Below are 23,126 nucleotides of genomic sequence, written 5' to 3'. Positions count from 1 at the left end.
TTAGTTATGGGAATATGATGAATAGTTTTTTTTTTTTTTGTTTGAGAAAGTGAAGGTGCGCCAGGGTGTACTCTGCCCCCCCCCCCCAATTGAAGAGGGGTGTGCGTGAATGGGGGAGTAGTGGCGGGGGAAGAGGTCATTTGGAGAGAGAGAGAGAAGAAGGGGGGGACAAAAGACAGACAACATTTTTCCCAACTTTCCAAACTCAACTCAAAAACGTTCGCTACCGCATAAAAATATAGTGAAGGGCATTGATCGATGGGGAGAACTTAAAGAGGAGGCGTTGATCATCGTCAAGAAAACCCTAACAAAATGAGCCTAGGGAAGTTTGTTGGTTAACTGCATGTTGTAAAATTGAGCTTTAGACACCAGATATTCCAACGCATGGGCAATAAGCTATTCTCCATCCCGCATGACTACTAGAGCATTCTGCCAAGATAATCAAATTGAACTTGGTGGAGATTGCTATATTTGCACCTAGAGAATACACCATGCCAAAGAAATTCATGTCTACTATTGTTAAGTCCTTGATCCATAGAGGGATTATAACTTTTGTAGCAAACCGTTATTCTATTTACCTAGATTTTAACGAAGTACTCAATATCATCTAACCTTTATATGACCGTATATAGGTCCGAAAAAGTTAACCTCCCTGGTCCACAACCGCACATCTTCCCATCCACAAACTCAATTATACATAGTTAATTATGTGGCAATGTTATTCAAAGATGGAATTGTATAAATATGATATAATAGTTTTTTGACTTTTTAATCTCAGGGTATGTTTTGAAGTTTTCCTTTGGAATTGGAATTGGAAATATAATTTTAAGACTTACAATTTCAAGTAGTTAAAATTCTTGAATATATGGAAAGTTTCTGCCCCTATAGAAAATTACAATTCTTTTGTTGTGGGGATTTGTGGTTTCCATTCCAATGCAGAAAATGTTACCAAATAGGTTGACTCTTAATTTTTGGAAATATATTATGAATTCACCCTAAAATCCTTGTTGCCAAACATACCCTTAGGTGGAATAAAATCCGGTATGTCTCAATATTGTGTGCTATGAATATAGTGTGATTATGATCTTAGTGAAGTGGCACACAAAGTTCATAGTTTTGGATAGCCGATGCACATGGACGTGGGATCACATTTTTCATCGATTAATTTTATTATTAATAATATTATTTTATTTTTCTATCTTTTTTCATACCCTAATTATGTAACTATCAGTTTGACATATATTATTTAAATTGGGGTATTACACATATTACCAAGATGGTTCTTACTATTGCCACAAAATCAACCCTACATTTCATAGAATGCAAAAGAGCCTATAACATAGTGTCGAAGAATCAACTTTCAACTATTGACAACAATCATTTTATTTATGTTAGTATATATTCTAGAAACAATAATGGGCATGAAGGCATTAGCAACCATGGAAATGGGATCAACTTGAACTTGAAATGTAATGTCAGAACTCGGTCAAAACTTTTATAGAAAATATCAGTGTTTTTTTTATAACGGTAGTGGCATTGCCAAAGATATCAAGAGGACTATTATGATATTTATGATCGACTATATTGCTAGGTATGGAGATCCCCCATCTCCACAACAAATGTTGGGTTAGACTTTCATTTTGGGGGAGTATGTTATTAGTTTTTTTTACATTTTTTTTTATCAAAGTTTAAAGATGATTTTTAAATATTATTATGTTTGACTTAGATTTTATGTATAGGTTCCATAATAATATTTTGCTCATGGAAAACTACAAAATTATTATATCTCTTAAAACAATTGTCCAAGGTAGTGGACATGAGTGTACATACACTTTTAAGCAAAATGGATTAACTAGGATTACCCATAGTCATAATTGTTTTTACCTTCAACATGTATGACACGAGCAACTCCGGGTTTGAAAGAGAGAGTGACATACGTACTCATCCTTACAAATTGCTAATTTAAAGAAGTAAGTTATAACTCCGATATGGTAGTAACCAATATTTTGTGTTTTCGGACCAAGATAAATAAGTAAATAACGTTACGAATGAACCAAGGCATCACTCTATTGATAAATACTTGAAAACACTCAAAAACATCTGTCATGAAGGATCGAAAGATACTCAAGATAGTAAAAGTAAAAAAGAAAATCGTTATTTCTAATATATATATTAGTGGTTGCTCATCAGTTCCAAGATCATCAAATGGTGATTTTCCTCGTGAATTGTAAAAGTTTTAAATATCACAAAAATGATGGTATTCCAATCTGAGGTGGACATTTTAGTCTTTGGTAAGGTCGGAAGTTACGCATCCGGAATTGCAATGAAACAAAAATATCTTGATTTTGTACATGATCGGTAGATTTGAGTATATTTTTCTTAACTTTGCAAGCAAACAATGTGCGCGCATACCTGGCAACTGGTTCCATGGTGAAGGTATATTTATCTAAACCTTCTTTTATTTATAGTATAAATACAACTCCTTACCGACGTGCATAAAAATAAAATAAAATATACTAATAATAATAATAATAATTGTTATTAAGAATTCATACATTGTGGTAAATTGTAAAAACATCTTTAGGTGGTGGTAGTATACTATTTATATTTGAATAAATGTTTTGAAGAAACTGATCGCAAATTTTGACCAACTCTAGGTGGTCGCAAATTTCGACCGCAAAATTCATTGTAGACCCCACTCTGCGCGACATTAGTACTGGCGTGCGACAGTTGGAGTGTCGCCCATGTACAATTCCAAAACAACCCACGCGACATTAGGAGTGGCGCGCGACAGTACCACTGCCGCGTGGTGTTGGTCAAAGTAAAAAAAATAAAAATTGGGGCGACATTTGCAACGGCGCACGACATTACCAATGTCGCTCTGCATCCGCATCCGCATCCAAATTGCCAAATTTACGAACAAGCAGGTGATGCAACCGGATTTGAGGGCACCTAGAGATGGAATAATTCCGATAAATTCCAAACTTTTCCTTCAAATATGAAGAAAAAGCGCACGACATTCTAATGTTTTTTATTTGCATAATAATTAAGGACATGTTTGGAAATCGATTTTGCTTGGGAGTTAGGCAAGTTTTCATATAATCCATAGGTCGATAGATAGAACTTTGTAGGGTGAGTGTGGATTATTTTAAGTTGGTATTGTATGATTAGTATACCCCATTAGGAAATGCTCTCTAGTAGTATGGTCTCTATGTAGATTATATTGCATGGTTTGATATATTAGTCATATTGGATGTGGTGTTGAGTGGTGACTTCTGACTCATGTTCTTTTACGTAAGGTTTAATTAACTGAATGTTTTTCTTTATATTAATTGCTAGTAGTATAGTTATATAGAGTTAATAAGTTATGTGCTAAGAGTGCGAATTAATTGACATTGACAATGGTGGGGATTGTAAAGTTTGAAATATCACAAAAAGAATGGTATTCCAATTTGAGGTGGGGATTTTAGTCTTTGGCAAGGTCGGATGTTACGCACTTGGAACCCCCATTTTATTTGAGGAACTCGAAACTGCTTGGTAACATGATGGATCCGAAACTTACTTGGGCAACGAAGATTTTGGAATTGATAGATTGGGTGCACAAATTGGAAGTTATTGCTCGATCAATAACGTCGAACATGTGGCTGATCAGCTCCGAAATAACTCTCCTATTAAGCCTATTAAGAACCCAAAGTTACAATTCTCTTTCTCAAAACTTTAAGAGCGGGTGACCCAAATTAAGTATAACAAAGATGATTTATACCCAAGAAAACGGTTAACACTTAATCAGCGAGAAAAAATATATGTTCACTCACTTTATCTTTAAATACTCCTTAACGTACTAGATATGGCAACAAAAATCTTCAGTTTGGGGAAAGTTTGATTAATGTTGGTGGTTATTAATGGTGGTTCTATTTCATTAAATTAGTATTTATAAAAATGAACTTTTAAATAACGTTTTAGATTAAATGCGCACTCTGGTTGATGAAATAATGGCCGAAGGTGAAATCTTGATAACTCGAATGTTGTCAAATCTTAAAATGTGGTTCAACTCATCATCTAATTATCATTTGCTACGACTCTTCTTAATTCAATACTTCTCTACTTCAATTCTTTAATCACTAAGAATTATTTTGTGTTTCTAGATTATGAAAAATGGTCACAATCCCTTAAAATAATATATGTATTAAATTGATCTTGAGGTTTTTGTCATGGATCTTTGAGAAATTAACCCAATTGTGCTAACCAACAACCTCAAATATATAGTGCATGTATGTAACATCAATACTTCAGTGTCTAAAATGTCTGTGTAGACACATCGACATACGTGCAATGTCTGATGGTGTGACATATGTATGTATACGATTTTAAAGAAAACATTATAGATACATGTATATATGTATGCATAATGGTACGATATTTGTATATTTTGTACTATTTTAAAAATCCTAACCCCCAGTGTTGCAATAGTAATTTAATATTAAAAAATGTGTGACTTTAGGTCATTTTTTTTATGATTGTTTTACTCTTATAATTATGTAACAATTACAAATATACCTCTACACCCAAAGCAAAATAAAAAAAATAAATACTACATACAAAAAGGATAAATAAATAATTTAATTTTTGTAGATTATTTTATAGAATGGGCCAGAAGTGCCTAGCACTCCTACATCATACTAGTATACATATATAGATAAGCGAGAAAACATTATAGATTAGAAATAGATTAGGAAAATCTTATTATGATATTCTCTCAACGTGTGAGATTTAAAAAAAGAAAGAGGGAAGAATGACAATGGAAGGCTACTGCTCTAGTCCCCCTAACTGAAAATTTCTATGAATTAATTTTTTTTTGTGATAAACAAATGGAAAAGAAAAATGAAAATATTAACCACATTTTGGGTTTTTTTTCTGTTTTAAAAAGAAAATGAGTTTTTTCTTCGTCTCCCCACTGAATTTTGGCACACCATAGAACATTCAATTGATTTGGATGGATTCATGAGCATGTTCTAGTCCCCACTTGCCCTACCAAATACCAAGTACCAAACAAAAATGAAGACCAATATCTTTTAGACCACCCTTTTTCTATCCTATGGTAATAATGGTATACACGGGTCCCTACTCCCTACTCGGCTTACTTATTCTGTCGCATCTATCTCCACGTGCTCACCTTATCTCCAAATCAACGGTACATAATTAAATAAAATCTTAAAAAATATACATAAAAAAAACGTTAATTAACTTAAAAAAATAGAAACACGTGGTCTCAATGATTGGTTTGGGCAATTAAATTCGGAACGAAACTTTGTATAATTTTGGTGAAGAAAAATTTTGTATAATTTTGAGTATATATCTGAGGGGGCGGTTGAAAAATAAGAGATGGCGGAATCGGTTGAGTTACCGAGTCGTTTAGCGATTTTACCATTCAGGAACAAAGTTTTGTTACCTGGAGCTATTATTCGTATTCGTTGCACTTCCCCCAGCAGGTAATAATTTTGTTCAATTAATTATGTTGTTGAAATTGAAATTTTGTTTATTTATGTATGTGTGGTGCAGTGTGAAATTGGTTGAGCAAGAGTTGTGGCAAAGAGAAGAAAAGGGTTTGATTGGTGTTTTACCGGTTCGAGATGCAGCAGAAACTGCGTCTGTTAGTCCTATGTTATCTCCAGGTGAATTTTTACGACTTTTATTTTTTTGTAGTTGTTTGTTTACGTGTTTGAAATGTGATGGTTTTTTTTTTTTTTATGGTGTATAGGAGTAGCCGGTGAATCAGGAGAGCGGAGTGCGAAAATTCCTGTTTCTACGTCTGATGGGAAAAATCAGCAGGAATTAATTCAATGGCATACGAGGTGCATTTTTGCAAATAAGTAACAATTTGTTATGTGGTAGTGGCAAGTGAAGTTTGAATTGATGGGGTGATGTTTAAAATAATACAGGGGCGTTGCTGCAAGGGCGTTGCATCTCTCTCGAGGAGTGGAAAAACCAAGTGGGAGGGTTACATATATTGTTGTCCTTGAAGGATTATGCAGGTTCAGTGTTCAAGAACTTAGTGTCAGGGGGACTTACTACACTGCTCGTGTTGCTCGCCTTGACATGACAAAAACTGGTCAGAGTTTTTATTAATTATTTTCAGTACAAACTCTGTTTTAGTGAAGTCCCAAAAGTAAACACTATGTCCTCACTACTTAAAAGAAAGTTCAATGCTCTAGTATATTTTGCGACACGTTAAATAACACTTGGTGGCTTTTTTTTCCCCCTTTCCCTTGTCTTTCGTGTTAAATGTATTGAAAAACTTCTGGTATACAATATGATAGAGTTACATATACTAGAGGAGAAGCCTTTTGTGGCGTCACTCAAAGAAATTGTTTGTTATAAGGGTAGAGTGTGGATAAGGATCTGTGGTAATGCGAGCGATTACTTTTATATAGTTTTTTGTAGTACTCCTTGTAGGGCAACGGTATAGCTTAGTTCTTTAATTACCAGCCAATGCATTATTTTTTATTTTTTTAATTTGTTTTTGGTATAGAGAACAAAGTAGGAAACAAACAGTTTCAGTTTTCCCCTCCATGGAAGAGATATTTAGCTTAAATTTGTCTCCTGGAACTTTTGTAGCCATGCGGCGCCAAAATACCATTTTTTCCGAGTTGGACCAACTAGAAAGATTTAAATTTTCTTAAGCTTGTGAAGAACGTTTTAATCATATCTTCATGTTGATAAAAACAATACAACTGGAAATAGAATGTTTACTTCTCATACCCATACTGTTTTTGTTATATGGTGGGATTCGTCAGTATTGCAAAGTCTTTTTTTTTTTTTTTTTTTTTTTTTTTTTTTCTTTTTGGTTTCAATGCTTCCTTAGCCTCTTGCTAAATGGGAATTTGCTTTGTATTTGCATCCCCATGACTTGTACTCTCCTCTGTTTTGATTTTTGAATGGACACGCCCCTTTACCAATAAATAAAATGTAATGGATGAAAAATATAAATCTGGAACTTTACTTCAAGTCTCCGTTTGTAAAATGCTGAAATGGTTTTTCATTTTATCCTAATTAGAGATGGAGCATGCAGAGCAAGACCCAGATCTTATTGCATTATCTCGCCAATTCAAAGCTACTGCCATGGAGCTTATATCTGTTCTCGAGCAGGTGAAATGTTTGTTTTGAAAATGTGTAGTTTGGTGCTTCCTTTTCTGTTAGGTTTGAAGTTAGTGAAAATCTATGTTACATGGACACTCCATATTTTAAAAATTATCCGTGTCGCATATGTATCCACGTGGCCATGTCATTATATGTGATATACTTCAATATTTGATATGTCACCATGTCAGACACTACGTATCCGTGTATCTCGGATACGGATGTATCCGTGTCAGTGTAATTTAGGTAAAAATTTAGCAAAAAAAGAAAAATACCAGATACAGTTTTGGACTATTAGCAATAAAATGTTATAATTGTTTCTTTCCCTTCAAGAAAAAAGTAGGTTTTCTAGATCAGAAATTGATATCTTCATTCAATTGGATCAAACTAATGGTCTTTTGGCTCTTTGCAACTTGAAATGAGATTGATTAAGGATGAAAAACGGTTTGATTAGAAATTGTGGTTAACCCAAAGATTGGTTGAATTAATTTTAAAATTGCGAAATACATATAGAAGTAAATCTTGACGGATACTTCGTGTCAGTAGTCAAATATCTTTTTGAAACTGAAATATGGGCTGAACATTCTTGGACATGATGGGCACTAATGAAATTTATTCATCGACAGTGGCTATACTGTCCCATAATATTGGTAGATTTACTCTCTATTCACTTTTTACCTTGAAACTATGCTCTTCAATTTCCATTTGCATGTTTCTGTCCTTCAATTTCTTCCTCTCTGCATCTTTCGCCAGAACATTTACCACTTTTTATCAGTAGTAACTTCATCATTTCTATGGTGGTCACAGAAACAAAAAACAGTGGGAAGGACCAAGGTGCTTCTGGAAACTGTTCCTGTACACAGACTTGCTGATATTTTTGTTGCCAGCTTTGAAATAAGCTTTGAGGAGCAGCTGTCTATGCTAGATTCAGTTGACTTGAAAGTAAGGCTGTTAAAAGCTACTGAGTTAGTTGACAGACATTTACAGGTAAGCTTTTTGGAATAACTTTGCAGCCAGTGGTGAATCAACTCACCTGTATGTTTGCATCCAACTATTCTATGTCTATTGTCTATTCATGGATGGAGACACTTTACATACACGTAATCGTTTCCTTGCAACAGTCAATTCGTGTAGCAGAGAAGATAACACAAAAAGTCGAAGGACAGTTGTCAAAGTCACAGAAGGAATTTCTTCTGCGTCAGCAGGTATGCCGTTTTGCGTACTTATTAGCTATTTCCATTTTCTTCAATTAGCAGGCATTTCATACGCATGGTTAATATGAGTTTGTAGTATCCTGGAGAGGGGGAAAAAGTATTTGTAGGATCATGTTGCTCTATGGTTAATATTGTAGCATGCAGACTATACAGCACTAGAGCCTATAAGTACGACAGAGTAAAAAATGTGAAAAAAATGACATAAATTGAGAAAACAGAAACTTTATTTACACGGAACATCAAAGTTAAGGTATTTCTAATGTTTAGTGTTTACCTCATTCTGATAAACATACAACGGTAAAAACGAAAAAGAAATGAAAATGTAATACGATGCTTCACGGTTATTTTATTAAAGTTCCTTACTCCAGATAACTCTTTGCTTCACTTCAATCTAGTGTCTGCATATAATGCGATTGTTCACTTTGAATTATATTTGAACTTGTATTTGGTCAAGCTATGTCTATTCTTGAAACAAATAGATATGTTCAGTTTCTTCCCTTTCTTCTTTGGTTGGAATCAAAATTGTCTTTTTATCTTTTGGCTTTCGTGTAAATACATTATCTAGATGAGGGCCATAAAAGAGGAGCTCGGTGATAATGATGATGATGAGGATGATGTGGCTGCCCTGGAAAGAAAGATGCAGAGTGCAGGCATGCCTCCAAATGTTTGGAAGCATGCACAGAGGGAGTTACGGTACGCTATGTTCTTATCATTACAGTTGTCCATTGCTTTATCTACAAATAGTTTTATGGGAAACTCAAAAGGGCAGTTTGTCAGTATTCAGTTGTTTGCATTCTTTTACTTTGTTATGTTTAACTCTTCCTCCAAGACGTTGGGCCATTTGGTATTGCTTAAAAGCAGCTTTAGGGTGTTTTAAAAGCAGATATTTTATTGCAATGTTGTTTAGCAATTTAAAAAAGCAGATTAAAAAAAAAAAAACTAATTCAAAAGAAGATAACTCAAAGCACCATTTTGATGCTTTTTTCTATCTAATTTTGAACTTTTTAGAAAAAGCGTTTTTGTAAGTAATGCACTGAAATGGACAAAAGCACTTTTTAAAAGCAGTAATTCTGATGTTTCTTGAAATCTGCTTTATTTTGAAAATAAGCAATGTCAAATGGGGCCGTTACCTCCACGAAGTTATACATTGTCACGAGGAAACTAGTAATATTCCTTTCGAGCACTTCATTTGTACATGAGAAGACATTTTGACGCGAGTCTTTTGTGTTTCACAACTTTTGTACATTTGTTGTTATTTTTTCTTTTTGGCTGTTTTTAATTTAAGGGCATGCTTCTTCCAACTTTTGATTGTTTCTATATTATAATATCAACAAAACATCTATTTATCGATCAAAAAAATTAAATAAAAATTTGATTAAAATGTTCTTTGACATAGCTTGAATTTTGCTGAATTTTGCTCGTTAAAGATGTCAACCATTTTTTATTCCTTATTTTTTAAAATATACGATCTGCTGAACTTTAGAAATGCATAATGAGGCAATTTCTTATAGTTTTTCCTGCCAACTAATAACTTTAGGCGTTTGAGAAAAATGCAACCTCAGCAACCTGGATATAGTAGTTCGCGTGTCTACCTGGAGCTTCTTGCTGATCTTCCTTGGCAGAACGCTAGTGAAGAACATGAGCTAGACTTGAGAGCTGCAAAGGAGCGTCTTGACAATGATCATTATGGTTTAGTCAAAATTAAACAACGCATTATTGAATATCTGGCTGTTCGCAAGGTTGACTACTGTAAACATCTTCCTACATTTAATATTTTTTTGAAACTAGTAGTGCTTATTTGTGGAAGTTGGATTGCAGCTTAAACCAGATGCCAGAGGTCCAGTACTATGCTTTGTGGGTCCACCAGGCGTTGGAAAGACATCTTTGGCGTCATCTATTGCAGCCGCTCTTGACAGAAAATTTGTGAGGATATCTCTTGGTGGTGTCAAGGATGAGGCTGATATTAGAGGGCATCGGAGGACATACATAGGAAGCATGCCAGGGCGTCTTGTAGAAGGACTTAAGGTTTGAAGTTCAATATAGAATCTCTTTACTAAACCACTCTATATTCATTTCATGGCCTTTACATATTGAGATTTGTTAGGTCAGAATCTCCACATTGTCGACATCTATCATTATCCCTATGATCTTTAGATTTGGTCACATTATCCACAATGTTCTAATGTGTAGTTGAGGTCTTATCTTGTCCAGAATAAATGGTCAGATTTAGGATCTTAAAATGTAATAGCGGTAATATAGCATTAACAATTACAATTTAAATGTAGCATTAACAATTATTGTCTTATTCACAATGAGCATATAGGTGCTAAAGAGGAGAGGGTGGGGTATGATGATCAAAGTGGATACGATGAAAGCATATGGTAATTTATCTTTGAAGTTTCCTTAGTTGTGTGATGGAGGGTGGGATTTGGGTTGTGGAGAAGATGGATCAAGAAGTGTATTTCTCGTGCAGGGTTTTCAATACTTATTAAGGGGGAACTTAAGGGGGAACTAAATCTCCAATGGGGCTTCGACAAGGTGATCCTCTTCTACCTTTCTGTTATAGTATTGTGACCGAGGTCCTTAACAAAATGACTTCAAGTTTGCAGAGGCCACGACACTTCATGGGGAATCTCCTTCGCAATTTTTGGATGTTACGTCACTATGTATTTTTCTTAGTGCTACATTGGGGAAGTCTCGTGCTATCAAGAATCTTTTAATATGGTTTGAGATGGTCTTCGGATGAAAATTAATTTGGCCAACTCCAAAGGTGTCGGGGTGGTATAATCTAGTAGAACTTGCAAACGTATGAGACTGTCGTTGTCTTACTTGGGATTTTCATTGGGTGCAAAAAGCAAATCCAAGGCAAAATTGAGGGAAGTTGGACAAGATATCCAGTCTCGATTTAAGTGGGGGTGGAAAGCTAAATGCTTATTGAGAGGAGAAAGGCCTGTATTGTTTCAAGACTACTCTAAGTCGAAGTCCAAATTGTATCTTATTTACAAAACTATTCCTAATGGTGTGCACAATCAATTAGAAAAAGTTTTTAGAAGTTTCATTTTGGTTTATGGTGGCATGGAGAAGAACAAAACCAACCATGGGACATATTTCTATGCAAGGAGTGGGCGACTATAGGTAAGTCCCTTAAAATAGTGGAGTAAATTCAAAGAAAACATTGTGTTCTAGTGACAAGGCATTATAAGCTATTTGGCGTTTTGGATGTGTTTGATTCCAACAAAGAAGCCATGATAGCGGACTATCTAAAAAGAGTGGAGTGGCCTTGTTTGGAATGATTCCTTTAGGAAAATTCTCAATGATTGGGAGGTAGAAGAGCTTCGCAATATATTAAATATCATATTCATATATCAAGCAGGTGAGTGGGTAAAGTGGTTTGGGACAAGCAACTAGGAAAATTCGCTGTGAAACCGTATGTGAGGTTCTTACAGAAATACGGTGAAAAGTTAGGCTCAAATAAGGTGAAATGGATAAGGTGTTTTCGCATTAAAAGATTTGGATGAATTCAATGCGATATAGAGTGGCTGTTTTTCTTGGGGGAGGATACCTGGAGAGGATCCAAACGCTACATAATTTGAAATGGACAGGATTGGGGATGCACAGTGTCTTGCTATGCAACGATATCGAGGAGGATGGGGACCATTTGGTTCTTGATTGTGTGGAATATGGAACGATTACTTCTTGACTTTCGACAAACCATGGGCCTTTCTTTGCAATGTAAATGAGGCTTTGGGAAGGGACATCATCTCATCTCCATTGGGTTTTGAGGTAGAATGGTCTACATGGCACTTACCAAAGGAGTTTAATGTGGTCCTATGGAAAGCGAACCGGAGGTTTTTCTAACACAAAACTAAGGAGTCACTTATGGATATGATATTTCTTGAGATAAAAGAGGTGTCATTTGACTCGTTGATAGATGTATTGGGGATTAGAAATGTGTACTTCAAATATTTCATTTGTAACAGGGAGAAATTTGTGGGGCGGATAGATTTTTCATTTTTTGTATCATGTGAGTTGTAGTCATCATTAGCATCTCCCTGATCTATTGTCTAAAAGGGTGGTTGACTGGTTGGTGCCATTTTCTGGTACTTTACTCGTTTTGGAATAAGATATATATTTTTTCGATACAATTGTGCTCAAACCTGTGAAGAAAATGCATCCTAATTGCTATTAGAAATGAATGTAGAATCTAGGAAAGTTTCTTAACATATAGAAGTTTTATAGCCTTATCAATCAGTATCACCATTTGCAGCGCCTTCTCCCTTCTCATGCAGCAGCTTAAAACATATCTAGTTACTTCAATTTGCACCGAACATTGTGATGAAACCTACTCACGGAAGCGGGAAGTAAGATGAACACCAATTAAAATTAACATAAGACTAAACTTTAAGTTAAAGAATAACATTCAACAAACATAATTAAATAACTCAATTTAAATAAATCAACCCTAGAATCATCTCAATAGGGGAGAAACGGGAATTCAACCCTCGAACACTCAAGTTTGTACTCACATCAACACTAATGAATTCTATGGCGTAAGGCCCTATTTATAATAACCAATGGTTTCCAAATCCAAATAAGAATATAACTCTAATTGGCAACTAACATAAATCCTAAGCCAATAAGGAAACTAGGAAGAACCTCCTAAAACTAATGGAACTTCTAACAACAATTGAACAAACTAAAACCTAGAATTACTAAAAATAGTAAAACCCGAATTACTATAAATAGCATGTCCGTGAGCTACTATAAATAGCAACTGCTATTTACATCACATTGATTTTCAGTTTATACCATGTAGATGTGAGGAGCTGTAAAAATATCTTAAAAATGGTATTCTTAAACTTCTATTATTGTTAAACCCCAACCTTGATTGTAATCCTTAAAACGTTTGGCATATAAGATGTCTGTTAAAGTTCTAAGAGGACATCTCCCAAGGGGATTTAAGAACTGCGGGTGGTCCATTGGGGGTTTGGGGGCAGCGGCCCCCATCCCAAATATTTTAGGAATATAGCGATCTTCTTGTGCCATTCTGACTTTTGACTAGGTTTCATTAGGATAAACGTAACATATTTTCATGTTTGAATTGTAGCGAGTAGCAGTGAACAATCCAGTCATGCTGCTTGATGAGATTGACAAGACTGGTTCTGATGTGCGTGGAGATCCTGCTTCAGCACTTTTGGAAGTCCTTGATCCTGAGCAGAACAAAACATTTAATGATCAGTATCCATTCCCCTCCACAGTTTATTCCAGATCCCATGGTTGTGTTTTTCAAAATTGTGTATATGGACAGAAATTTAGAAAATGAACTCACAAAGACACACACACACACACAAACAAACAAACAAACACAGATGACCAACAAACAAAGATGCATGTACACTTATACACATAGGTATTACCTTAAAATTTTCTGCTATTTGCTTGGTTTTCTCTGTTTGGTTAGTGCAATTATCTAACACAAGAACTTCCACATAAAATGGAGTTCTGGTGGTTGGTAATTGACTTAATTAAAATCTCAATGTTTTGGGAGCAATGCAGGGATCTTATTCCTTGACTGAAACTGTCCAATATGATTATCGAAGATTTATGTTACCATTAAGCAATTCTCACAACCTTTACACACATCGTTATTGGTGGCCCCATCTTCCTAAACTGTTCATCCATGTCTCCTATTGGACATTGCTTACATGATTAAACCATTTTGATGTATTAATATTTTTGGCGTCTCAATCAACTCACTTTTAGTTTCTCACCAATTTAGTTAAAGATCCATGTGTTCATTCATATTATATCCTTAGTCCTATGGTCCTACCACCCATCCTACCATCTTTATCTCAGCCATAATGTATTGATTTTTTTCCGAGTTGTTGGGTATTCTAGCAATAGTATAATATTACACTTCAGTTTTCTGTAACTTATTCAGTTTGATTAGACAATCTCAGTTAAATAGTATTCTACCAAAACACCTTCACTTCAATTATTGCCGCCCAGCACTAATATATTAGCCTATTGGTAACATCCTCTTCAATTCATGACCATTCTTATGTCTAGTATTACAACCAAAAGTGGTTTTGCACTGAATATCAAATCTAAATCCCAGTTTTTCAGGTCGCAACTTAAATAAATGATATAATGCTCAGTCGTGTCCTATGATGTGAAAATTTGTTGTTCTTGCAAGCTTGATTGTGTTGGAAGGCTAAACCATCCAATTTCATTTTTGTTTAGCGCAGTGTTAGATCCTTTGATCACAACCTTTTTGGAAAATATTATTATTTGGATGAGGTATTACACATTTACACTCACATTAATGCGGTGTTAGATTATTTTTCTTTGGGCTCACATGAATATGAGGTTACAAATCGTATATATGAGATTATACTTAGTTATGTCCTATGATGTGAAAGTATGTTGCTCTTGCGAACTTGATTGTTTTATGGCTATACCATCAAATTCATTTATTTAACGTGGTGTTAGATAATTTGATCATAACCTTTAGTGTAATATTTGAATGAGTTGTATTAACATTTGGATGAGGTATTAAACTAACAGAAACATTTACATAAGGGAAAGGTCTAGTTTTTCTTATAGATTGTGGTGGATGTTCTGATGTTAATGTGGCGTGCATTCTTTTACTAGGCTAATTTGGTTGATTCTATGCTTTTAGTAATATGAGAAACCTGTTGGTGTGCATGCATTAGACATTTAGACTACTCTAATTGAGCATATGCAACATAAACTGGATGCCTTGACTAAAGACCACCAGCTATTTGAATGTTCCATTCGACCTTTCAAAGGTGATTTTTGTTGCGACTGCAAACAGGATCCAGCCTATTCCTCCACCACTTTTAGATCGTATGGAGGTCATTGAACTACCTGGATATACACCCGAAGAAAAGTTAAAAATAGCCATGAAGCATCTTATTCCAAGAGTTCTGGATCAACATGGACTGAGCTCTAATAATCTTGAGATTCCTGAGGTATGTTACTAAATTTTTGAAATTTTCAACTGATTATTGACTTTGGTTTCCATATTCACGTAGGAAAGCGTACTCAACTCAACTCAATAATAGTCAATTGGCTGTATGCAAACATATAGAACGTTAATATGTACTTGCAGTATCGAAAACAATGTGCTCTTGTATTATTGCTGTCTGATGTATCCAACTAATGTGCTCTGGATAATATGGTCCGACTTTAAGATTCCTGAGGTATCATGCTTATTTTGGACATTTTAAAGTGCTTCACGTCTTTGATCTCCGTATGTATGTAGGGCAGCCTACTGGAATCATTTACAGTCCACATAGCTGTATTCATGTGAGTGTATCCAAATATATTAATTTATAGATTTAGCACCATAGGGAAAAAGAATTTTATTGTTATTACGTGCAAACAATCAAAGTTACTACACTTACATCAAACCCTCAAGAACTACACATGCATTAATGAAAGTATGGAACTAAGGCTTACCAAGGATCCTTAGATACAATTCTCCATGCATCTTCCAACTAATCACTTATGTTCAACTAGACATTCATGATCCCAGGCATTCACACAATCACACTCAATGATCTTTCTCAGTCCCTTTGTTCTCAATCTTTGCTTGTGTGGAGCCCATCACATACATGTTCAATCAAACCTTTGTACAGATGGCTTAGGGAGCGACAATATAACACTAAATCTTTTCATCTTTGTGCCAAAGCCAGTCAGAGAGAAATTTATCTTGATAGACTGGTTATAGAGGCAGAGGAGGTGATCGGGGAAAATGATCTACGGTTGTTGATTATAATTCGAAATTGTATGCCGAACCAAACCTCATCAGTCCGCTAGACTTCTTGTTGATAACTTGATGTGGTTCGTATTTTGGATGAGGAAAGAGGTCCTTTAGAGGATAGCAGGAGGTTTGGGAAGCCATAAATTTTTTTTGGAAAGTGATGGATGCTTGGGTCCTGATGGCTTTCTTTCACGCGTGGTGTTACTTGATCCTAACACTTGGACAACATACTTGGGTGACATGGTAAACGGCTCCTTTGGGCTAAATACAATAGTCTGCTATGAAACCACATTGAACTTTTGGGGCACCCAACTCAAACCAATTGGCTAGGAATGGAGAGGCCTGGGAACTTCCATACTATTCTGCAATGCTTTAAACATCCCATATGGGACTATACTAAACATCTCAACATGCATCTTTGTTGAATTATTACTCAAACTTTGCACCTTCACATCATGCGAGTGTCAGTTCTTTGTACTATGTTTTTTTCTTGTGGCGTAATTTGGTTAAAAAAAACATATTCTATGATTAAGAGACAATGTATATCACTTGATCTTACAGTATGTGATGGCTTTGGTTGTTGTAGGGCACAGTGAAACTTCTAATTCAAAGATATACTAGAGAAGCTGGTGTGAGAAACTTGGAGAGGAACTTAGCTGCCTTGGCTCGTGCAGCAGCGGTTAGAGTTGCTGAACAAGAAAGTACAATTTCGGTCAGCAAGGATGTGCATCCTATGGATGCACCGCTGCTGGACACCAGACTTGCCGAAGGGGCTGAAGTAGAAATGGAAGTTCTTCCAATGGGCGTAAACAATCATGAGATATCAAATGCTTTCAGGAGTACCTCGGCTTTGGTTGTGGATGAGGCTATGCTTGAGAAAGTATTGGGGGTAATTTATTTCTTCTTGTTTACAGCAATCTATACTTTTCTATACTTTTGCTTGAAGCATTGTTCTTGGAGGGAATATGAGTATTTAGTTGTGGTTTAGCTGTACATGTAGGTGGCTAATTTGTGAAAAATACAATCTCAACAATTAAGCTTGTCCAAGTGTTGGTGTGTTACTGTTAAGGCTCCTGCCTTAATTATACCCCAATGCACCTAATCTCACTCCAAATTACACCCCATTAACTGCTCCTTGTCTGTCTTGCCACCTTTCCGTGCTCATTTCTGATTTTATCTTTTATTTACTCGGTTAAGCGTTCTCATTTGTTATACTGGCATGCAGCCTCCCAGGTATGATGACAAAGAGACTGCAGAACGAGTTACAACTCCAGGAGTATCAGTTGGGCTTGTGTGGACTACCTTCGGAGGAGAGGTTCAGTTTGTTGAGGCCACGTCAACAATCGGAAAGGGTGATTTGCATCTCACTGGTCAACTTGGCGATGTTATCAAAGAATCAGCCCAAATAGCACTAACTTGGGTATTCTTTATCGCTCCACTGATAATGTTTTGATTCGGCTCATGTGCTCACAACATTGACAATCTATTTTTGCATATGCTTGTTGTGAAAAATAGTACCTGCTAGTTCTGCAGCTTTCTTGTTTATTAAATCTTTCTTTGTGTACCAATAACACCCAAAATGTACAACACTTTCTTAAATCCTTCTTAGCATCTTCCAAGGGGGTTTTGTCTTGTGTCTTGAGGGCTTCACACCTATGTGATAGGCTTTTGCCTGCTTCACAGCTAAATCTTTCTCGTGCAAAACTTGGCACACGTGCACAACTACAGAGGGTGATAGATGTATCTCTCTCTGCGGGTAGTATCTCATTTTAATTTCCATTTGTATAAATAAGAACATCTAGCTTTTAGAAGTTATGGTTGTCCAACTTTTAACTTATTGAAGGAAATCGAAGAGTTTTAACGATGTACTACTCTTCACCACCCTTTTTTTCTGGAGTTCAACTTTTAATTAAAAAGATGAGAGGATTCAACTTTTTAATTCATGGAGTTGAGACTTGAGAGACATTTGATTTCTTACTTCTCATTCAAATCTAAATAAAAAATAAAGTAAAACTTTCTGTTCTTTAAGAAGACCCAAGCTCAACCTTAACAAAAATTTGATTGATGAAAGGTGGAAATGTTTTATTGTTTATTTGCACATGATGGACCAATTCCATGAATGCCATTTGTCAACACCTAGCAGACTAGCACCAGTTTTCGAAAGTCTGTAATACTACCAAGATAGTTTCCAGCTGCCCAAGTATACATGTATATTTTGTGGTTTTACTCTTTCAAAAGCCTTTGATGAAGTCGTGCATCATTGTATCAAATTTTATTACCTCAGAATGTCATGTTTTACCATATATCATACTCTTTTATATCCTCAAACTTGCATGAAATGCTCCTTATGGGTATGGCTGTGTGTTGTCTGTGCAAGAACATGTCCATATGCGCATGTAGACGTGTATGCCTACGACACAACTGTGCCTACTCTTTGCATACAAACATACAAAATTCTGGTGAAGAATGAATATACGACACGTAATTGGACCCAAAAGTAGATATTTTGAGTAATTGATATAGAGGCATACACCACAAGTTTTGTGGCTTTACAGTAAGACTATACTCAAACTTCCTTTGTTTGTTCTTTAATTTTTGAAGCAACTGGTATGCACTTTTATTTTCATGTATAGCCTGAGATAACTTATTTTAAGTAAAAGGTTTCTCTAATTTTGTTAGGTAAGAGCTAGGGCAGCAGATCTTCAATTAGCAGCTGCTGGACAACTAAACCTGATGGAGGGCCGTGATGTTCACATACATTTTCCTGCAGGGGCTGTACCAAAAGATGGACCCTCAGCAGGTGTGACCTTGGTAACATCTTTGGTTTCACTATTCAGTCAGAGAAAAGTAAGAGCAGACACAGCAATGACTGGAGAAATGACTCTAAGGGGTCTCATATTACCTGTTGGAGGTATCAAGGATAAGGTGTGTTCTGTTCGCATGTTTCTATTTACCTAAGCAACACAATACTTCTTTGGGATTCTGATATGAATGATTCACGTTCATCAATAAAAATGTTGTTTCATGAATCCTTCAGTTTTGTGTAAGTTTGAAATCTCTCCTATCAAAGTATGCTGAACAAGTTGAGCGACCTTTCCGATTTCTGTATTCTGCGAAATTCCTTTCTAGTGGTGATCCAATGAGGTACCCCCTGTATAGTATTTGATAGGTGGAGTATGCAGCGCAGTTCTGATTTCTACGAGTTTAGAAACTATTTAGAAAGTCATGATAGTCCTTGGAAAAGAAACTATTTAGAAAGTCATTCATTATCATTAAAAATGCTTCGTACTTCTCTTAATGAGTATTCAATTAGGACAAAGAGCACCTTATTGGATCAATAAGCTACTATACATAGGATGGTGAAAAACAGAAAATGTTGTAAAGAAATCGCACTGTGACAGTAGTGCTGGACTACAACTTCAAGATACATCGTTGAGTCTCGATTTCAAAAACTTCGTGTCATAGTCCATTTGTTATTTTGCCTTATACCTGTGGAACATTTAGTTTGTCGCCTTTTCCACCCTCTAGTTGACTATGCTGTTAAAGGAGCAAACTAAGCTTCTTTTATATAGCGTTTTGAATTCAGTGATTTATAAAGAATATGGGAAGTAATTAGTATCAATGATGTCAAAAAACTGTCTCTCAGGCCTCAACGGCTTAAGATAGGAACTGTATAAAATGGACTTGGATGCATATGGTATTTATGCGCACTTTGACTCTTATTGGAGAAAATGTTTACTATTTGTATGAATATGCAGATATTGGCTGCTCATCGTTATGGTATCAAAAGAGTTATCCTGCCCGAGAGGAATGTAAAAGATTTAGTTGAAGTACCATCACACGTTCTTGCCAGCCTGGAGGTATTTTCCTGTTTAGTGTTTTTTGACATTTTCTAATACGTATATCCATGAAATCTTGCAAATGACAGGGAGATATAGATGTTACTTAGGGTGCATGTGTGCATCCATCAATGGGTTTTCTCATAAGTCATATCCTTTTTCCAAACAGATACTGCTTGCAAAAAGGATGGAAGATGTGTTGGAGGAGGCATTTGAAGGTGGATGTCCTTGGAGATTGCATGCAAAGTTATGACATAAAACCTATGTTGTACTAGACTAACATACTTCAAAAGGCAATGAAACCGGTACTCTCATTCCAGGCGGCATCATCTTATAGAGCTTAAATCATTCAAAGTGCTCTCTATTGATCACAATGCGGGAAATCATTTATTAATTGGATCCAGATAGTCAGAAACAACCCGGTGATCCAGTCTTGAATGAGTATTGATGGTATATGTGTATTTTTTTTCCATTGTATTATTTGTAAGGTTGGGTGGCACTGTCTTCCTTATAATCCCAGCCTTAATGTAATTATGTATATCCAGTGTATCTATTCCATCAATTAAATTCTTATGTTGTGTCATAATAGATTCTGATGCCCTAATGGTATTTTCAGTCATACCAATGAGGGGATTACAAGATTTTCAGAAACTAATAAAAAACTCTTCCAAATATTTTTGCTTGCAATTGCTGACAAACTGCAACAATTTGAAACTTTTGTAACTTGTTTCTGCTCTCTTGCCCGCAACTCATTCAGTTTTGCGTTTGTTCCCGACAGTTTTTGCATCTGTTCTTTATATATAGGGTACCCTTATATATATTCTGTGGTACCTGTTTGTTATGTGTGTTTTCACGAGTCATTTGTCAGTTTTGGCCATCTCAGTTTTAAATCAGAAAAGAAAGTGGAGTACTATGAATAATGGATCTACCAAGGACTTCAAAAATGAAAGATTAAGAAATACAGCCTGATGTGGATAAATTTTTAGAGGCGTAACCCTTTTTTTTGAGACGTATGCCTTAGTGCCTTACACTTCTACTAAATTGAGGAGATCATGGTACAAAGATTCACACCAACTTTTGAGTTACTATCCAATCCAATTCATGAGAATTAGGCAACATTAAAGGCGTTGCACACGCAATGCAATATTCTGTGTGCACTGAGCTTAAAATGACTTAAGTTCAAGTCATGTTTGGTTGTATTGCATACTTGATGTAGTTTGTCTGTTACGTGAGGACTTTTGGTTTTGTTCCAACTTTGAACACTTTTAGTTCACTTGCATGTTCTGAAAGGGTCCGTTGTTCTGAAAAGCTTCATAAGAAAAATTGGAACATGTAGCTTTCTGCTTAGAGATGAGACATTTATAAGTGAAAACTCAATTAGAGAATCACTTGAAAATTGAAATACCAACACAACTTGAACCAAAAGCCCTTGAAAAATACAGAAATTGAACTACGTTCAGTGTTGGAATTTTAAAAAGTTTCATAGCATGTGTTATGTCCTATGTTGTTAACCAAGAAAAATTGGTTTCCAACTAATGCTGTAACTGACAACAAGAGGGTGTAATAAGGTCGCCCATCTGTTAGCGACCAGTGCTCATCATCTCAGAGACTGTTTTTGGGAGATGGAAGCACCCACTTGGTTACTAGGACTATTGCAGGAGGAAATTATAACATGTAATATTCAGGTGCCTGACACTTTAGTGCATATTTATATATATATAAGGGTAATTTCCCAATTAGTAACCCATAATGTCAATCTGTTCCCAAGTAGTAACCACTCTTCAATTTTGACTTTTCAACCTCACTTTTGACACTTTTGCCCTTCTCCTTATTTTCAAACAATGCCCACGTGGACATGCAACACTCTCTCTCTACTGCAACACTCTCTCTCCTTATTTGAAGTGATTTGAAGTGATTTGATGGGTGTGTGGATTTAAACCACAGATTATCTTAGAGATGAAGAGATGCAAATGAGCGGTCCTTAACGATCGCATCGTGGTTTTAAAAGCCTCGAGATTAAGTAAACATTAAGATGGACGGTTATTGACATTAACACTGTTCATATACTATTTTTATTATAAAAAAAATTATTTTTAATAAGAAAAATGTAGAAATAATAAGATTCTTGTAAAAATAACAAGAATAATGATAAAAAACATGAATAATGGATAAGATTCTTGTAAAAATAACAAGATAAAAATCATGAATTAAACCAACCCATGTATTAAACCCTTAAAACTAAGCAAAATCTACACAGCATTCACAGGACATGTTATGGTTCTACCACTATCATCAACAAAAATTGCAAAAGCACCAGAAACTAAGACAAAACATAAACCCCAACATAAAAACTGAACAGAACATAACAACAGAACATAACAACCCTTAATCTTCATCTTCCTCCTCGTCTTCATCTTCCTCCTCGTCTTCATCTTCCTCGTCTTCATCATCGCCATCATCCCCAGAACTGGAACTATCATCATCATGTTGGTCTTCCCACATGTAATCAGTAGGGTCTTCAACAAAATAAGGATCAAGCATCTCTTCTTCTTCATCGTCTTCTTCTTCATCAGTGTAGTCATCAGTAGAATAACTATCCCACATTTTCTCGTACTCGTCACTTGAGTAATCAGTGGTTTCACCGCTTGAACATCCAGGAAGAGGCATGTTGATAACTTTGGTAGATTTAACTTTGGTTGTTGCTTTGGTAGATTGTTGCTAACAGAAAGAATATTAGAATGTGAGAGATCAAATTTTAGATGACTATTTCAAAGATAAATGTTTATGGAAACGAGGCGTTGTAATTATGTGGGGTGGTTAGTTTTCTTTTCACCTTACCGTAAATGGTCATCATGACACACAAACAATGAAGGGATAGGCAAGACCAAAATTAATTTAGAAAATGAAGTGAATTTTGACCCTTTGTCAAACCCAATGTAATTCGTTTGTTGCCATATTAGAGGACATGCAAGTATGCAACTCGACTAAATTACCCCGAAATTAACCCATAAATGGACCCTAAATGGATTGAATGAATAATTTGGGTACCCATAAATAATTATCAATGTACAAGAAAGTTACTGATAGTCTTAAGGCCACAATATAGTTATTCATTGGACAGACGAATATGAATATCATTATTTTGGC

General features: G+C 35.5%; 1 protein-coding gene across 1 annotated transcript; it reads left to right on the top strand.

The window, feature by feature from the left end:
* The first annotated feature begins 5,222 nt into the window (after window positions 1-5,222).
* On the top strand, window positions 5,223-20,653 carry LON2 (lon protease 2). Its single transcript, XM_086602401.1, has 17 exons — window positions 5,223-5,489; window positions 5,560-5,672; window positions 5,759-5,852; window positions 5,940-6,109; window positions 7,055-7,146; window positions 7,945-8,124; window positions 8,259-8,342; window positions 8,917-9,044; window positions 9,889-10,090; window positions 10,170-10,376; window positions 13,459-13,589; window positions 15,133-15,346; window positions 16,727-17,029; window positions 17,366-17,560; window positions 18,820-19,065; window positions 19,899-20,000; window positions 20,149-20,653. Exons 1-17 carry the CDS (start codon window positions 5,383-5,385, stop codon window positions 20,230-20,232), a joined length of 2,652 nt encoding a protein of 883 aa, XP_086458527.1. The 5' UTR covers window positions 5,223-5,382; the 3' UTR covers window positions 20,233-20,653.
* The last annotated feature ends 2,473 nt before the right edge of the window (window positions 20,654-23,126 follow it).

Source organism: Coptis chinensis, chromosome 1, assembly GCF_015680905.1.
Source record: "Coptis chinensis isolate HL-2020 chromosome 1, ASM1568090v1, whole genome shotgun sequence".
Taxonomy (NCBI): domain Eukaryota; kingdom Viridiplantae; phylum Streptophyta; class Magnoliopsida; order Ranunculales; family Ranunculaceae; genus Coptis; species Coptis chinensis.
Note: the sequence above shows the minus strand (reverse complement) of the source record. Positions and strands in the feature narration are given on the sequence as shown.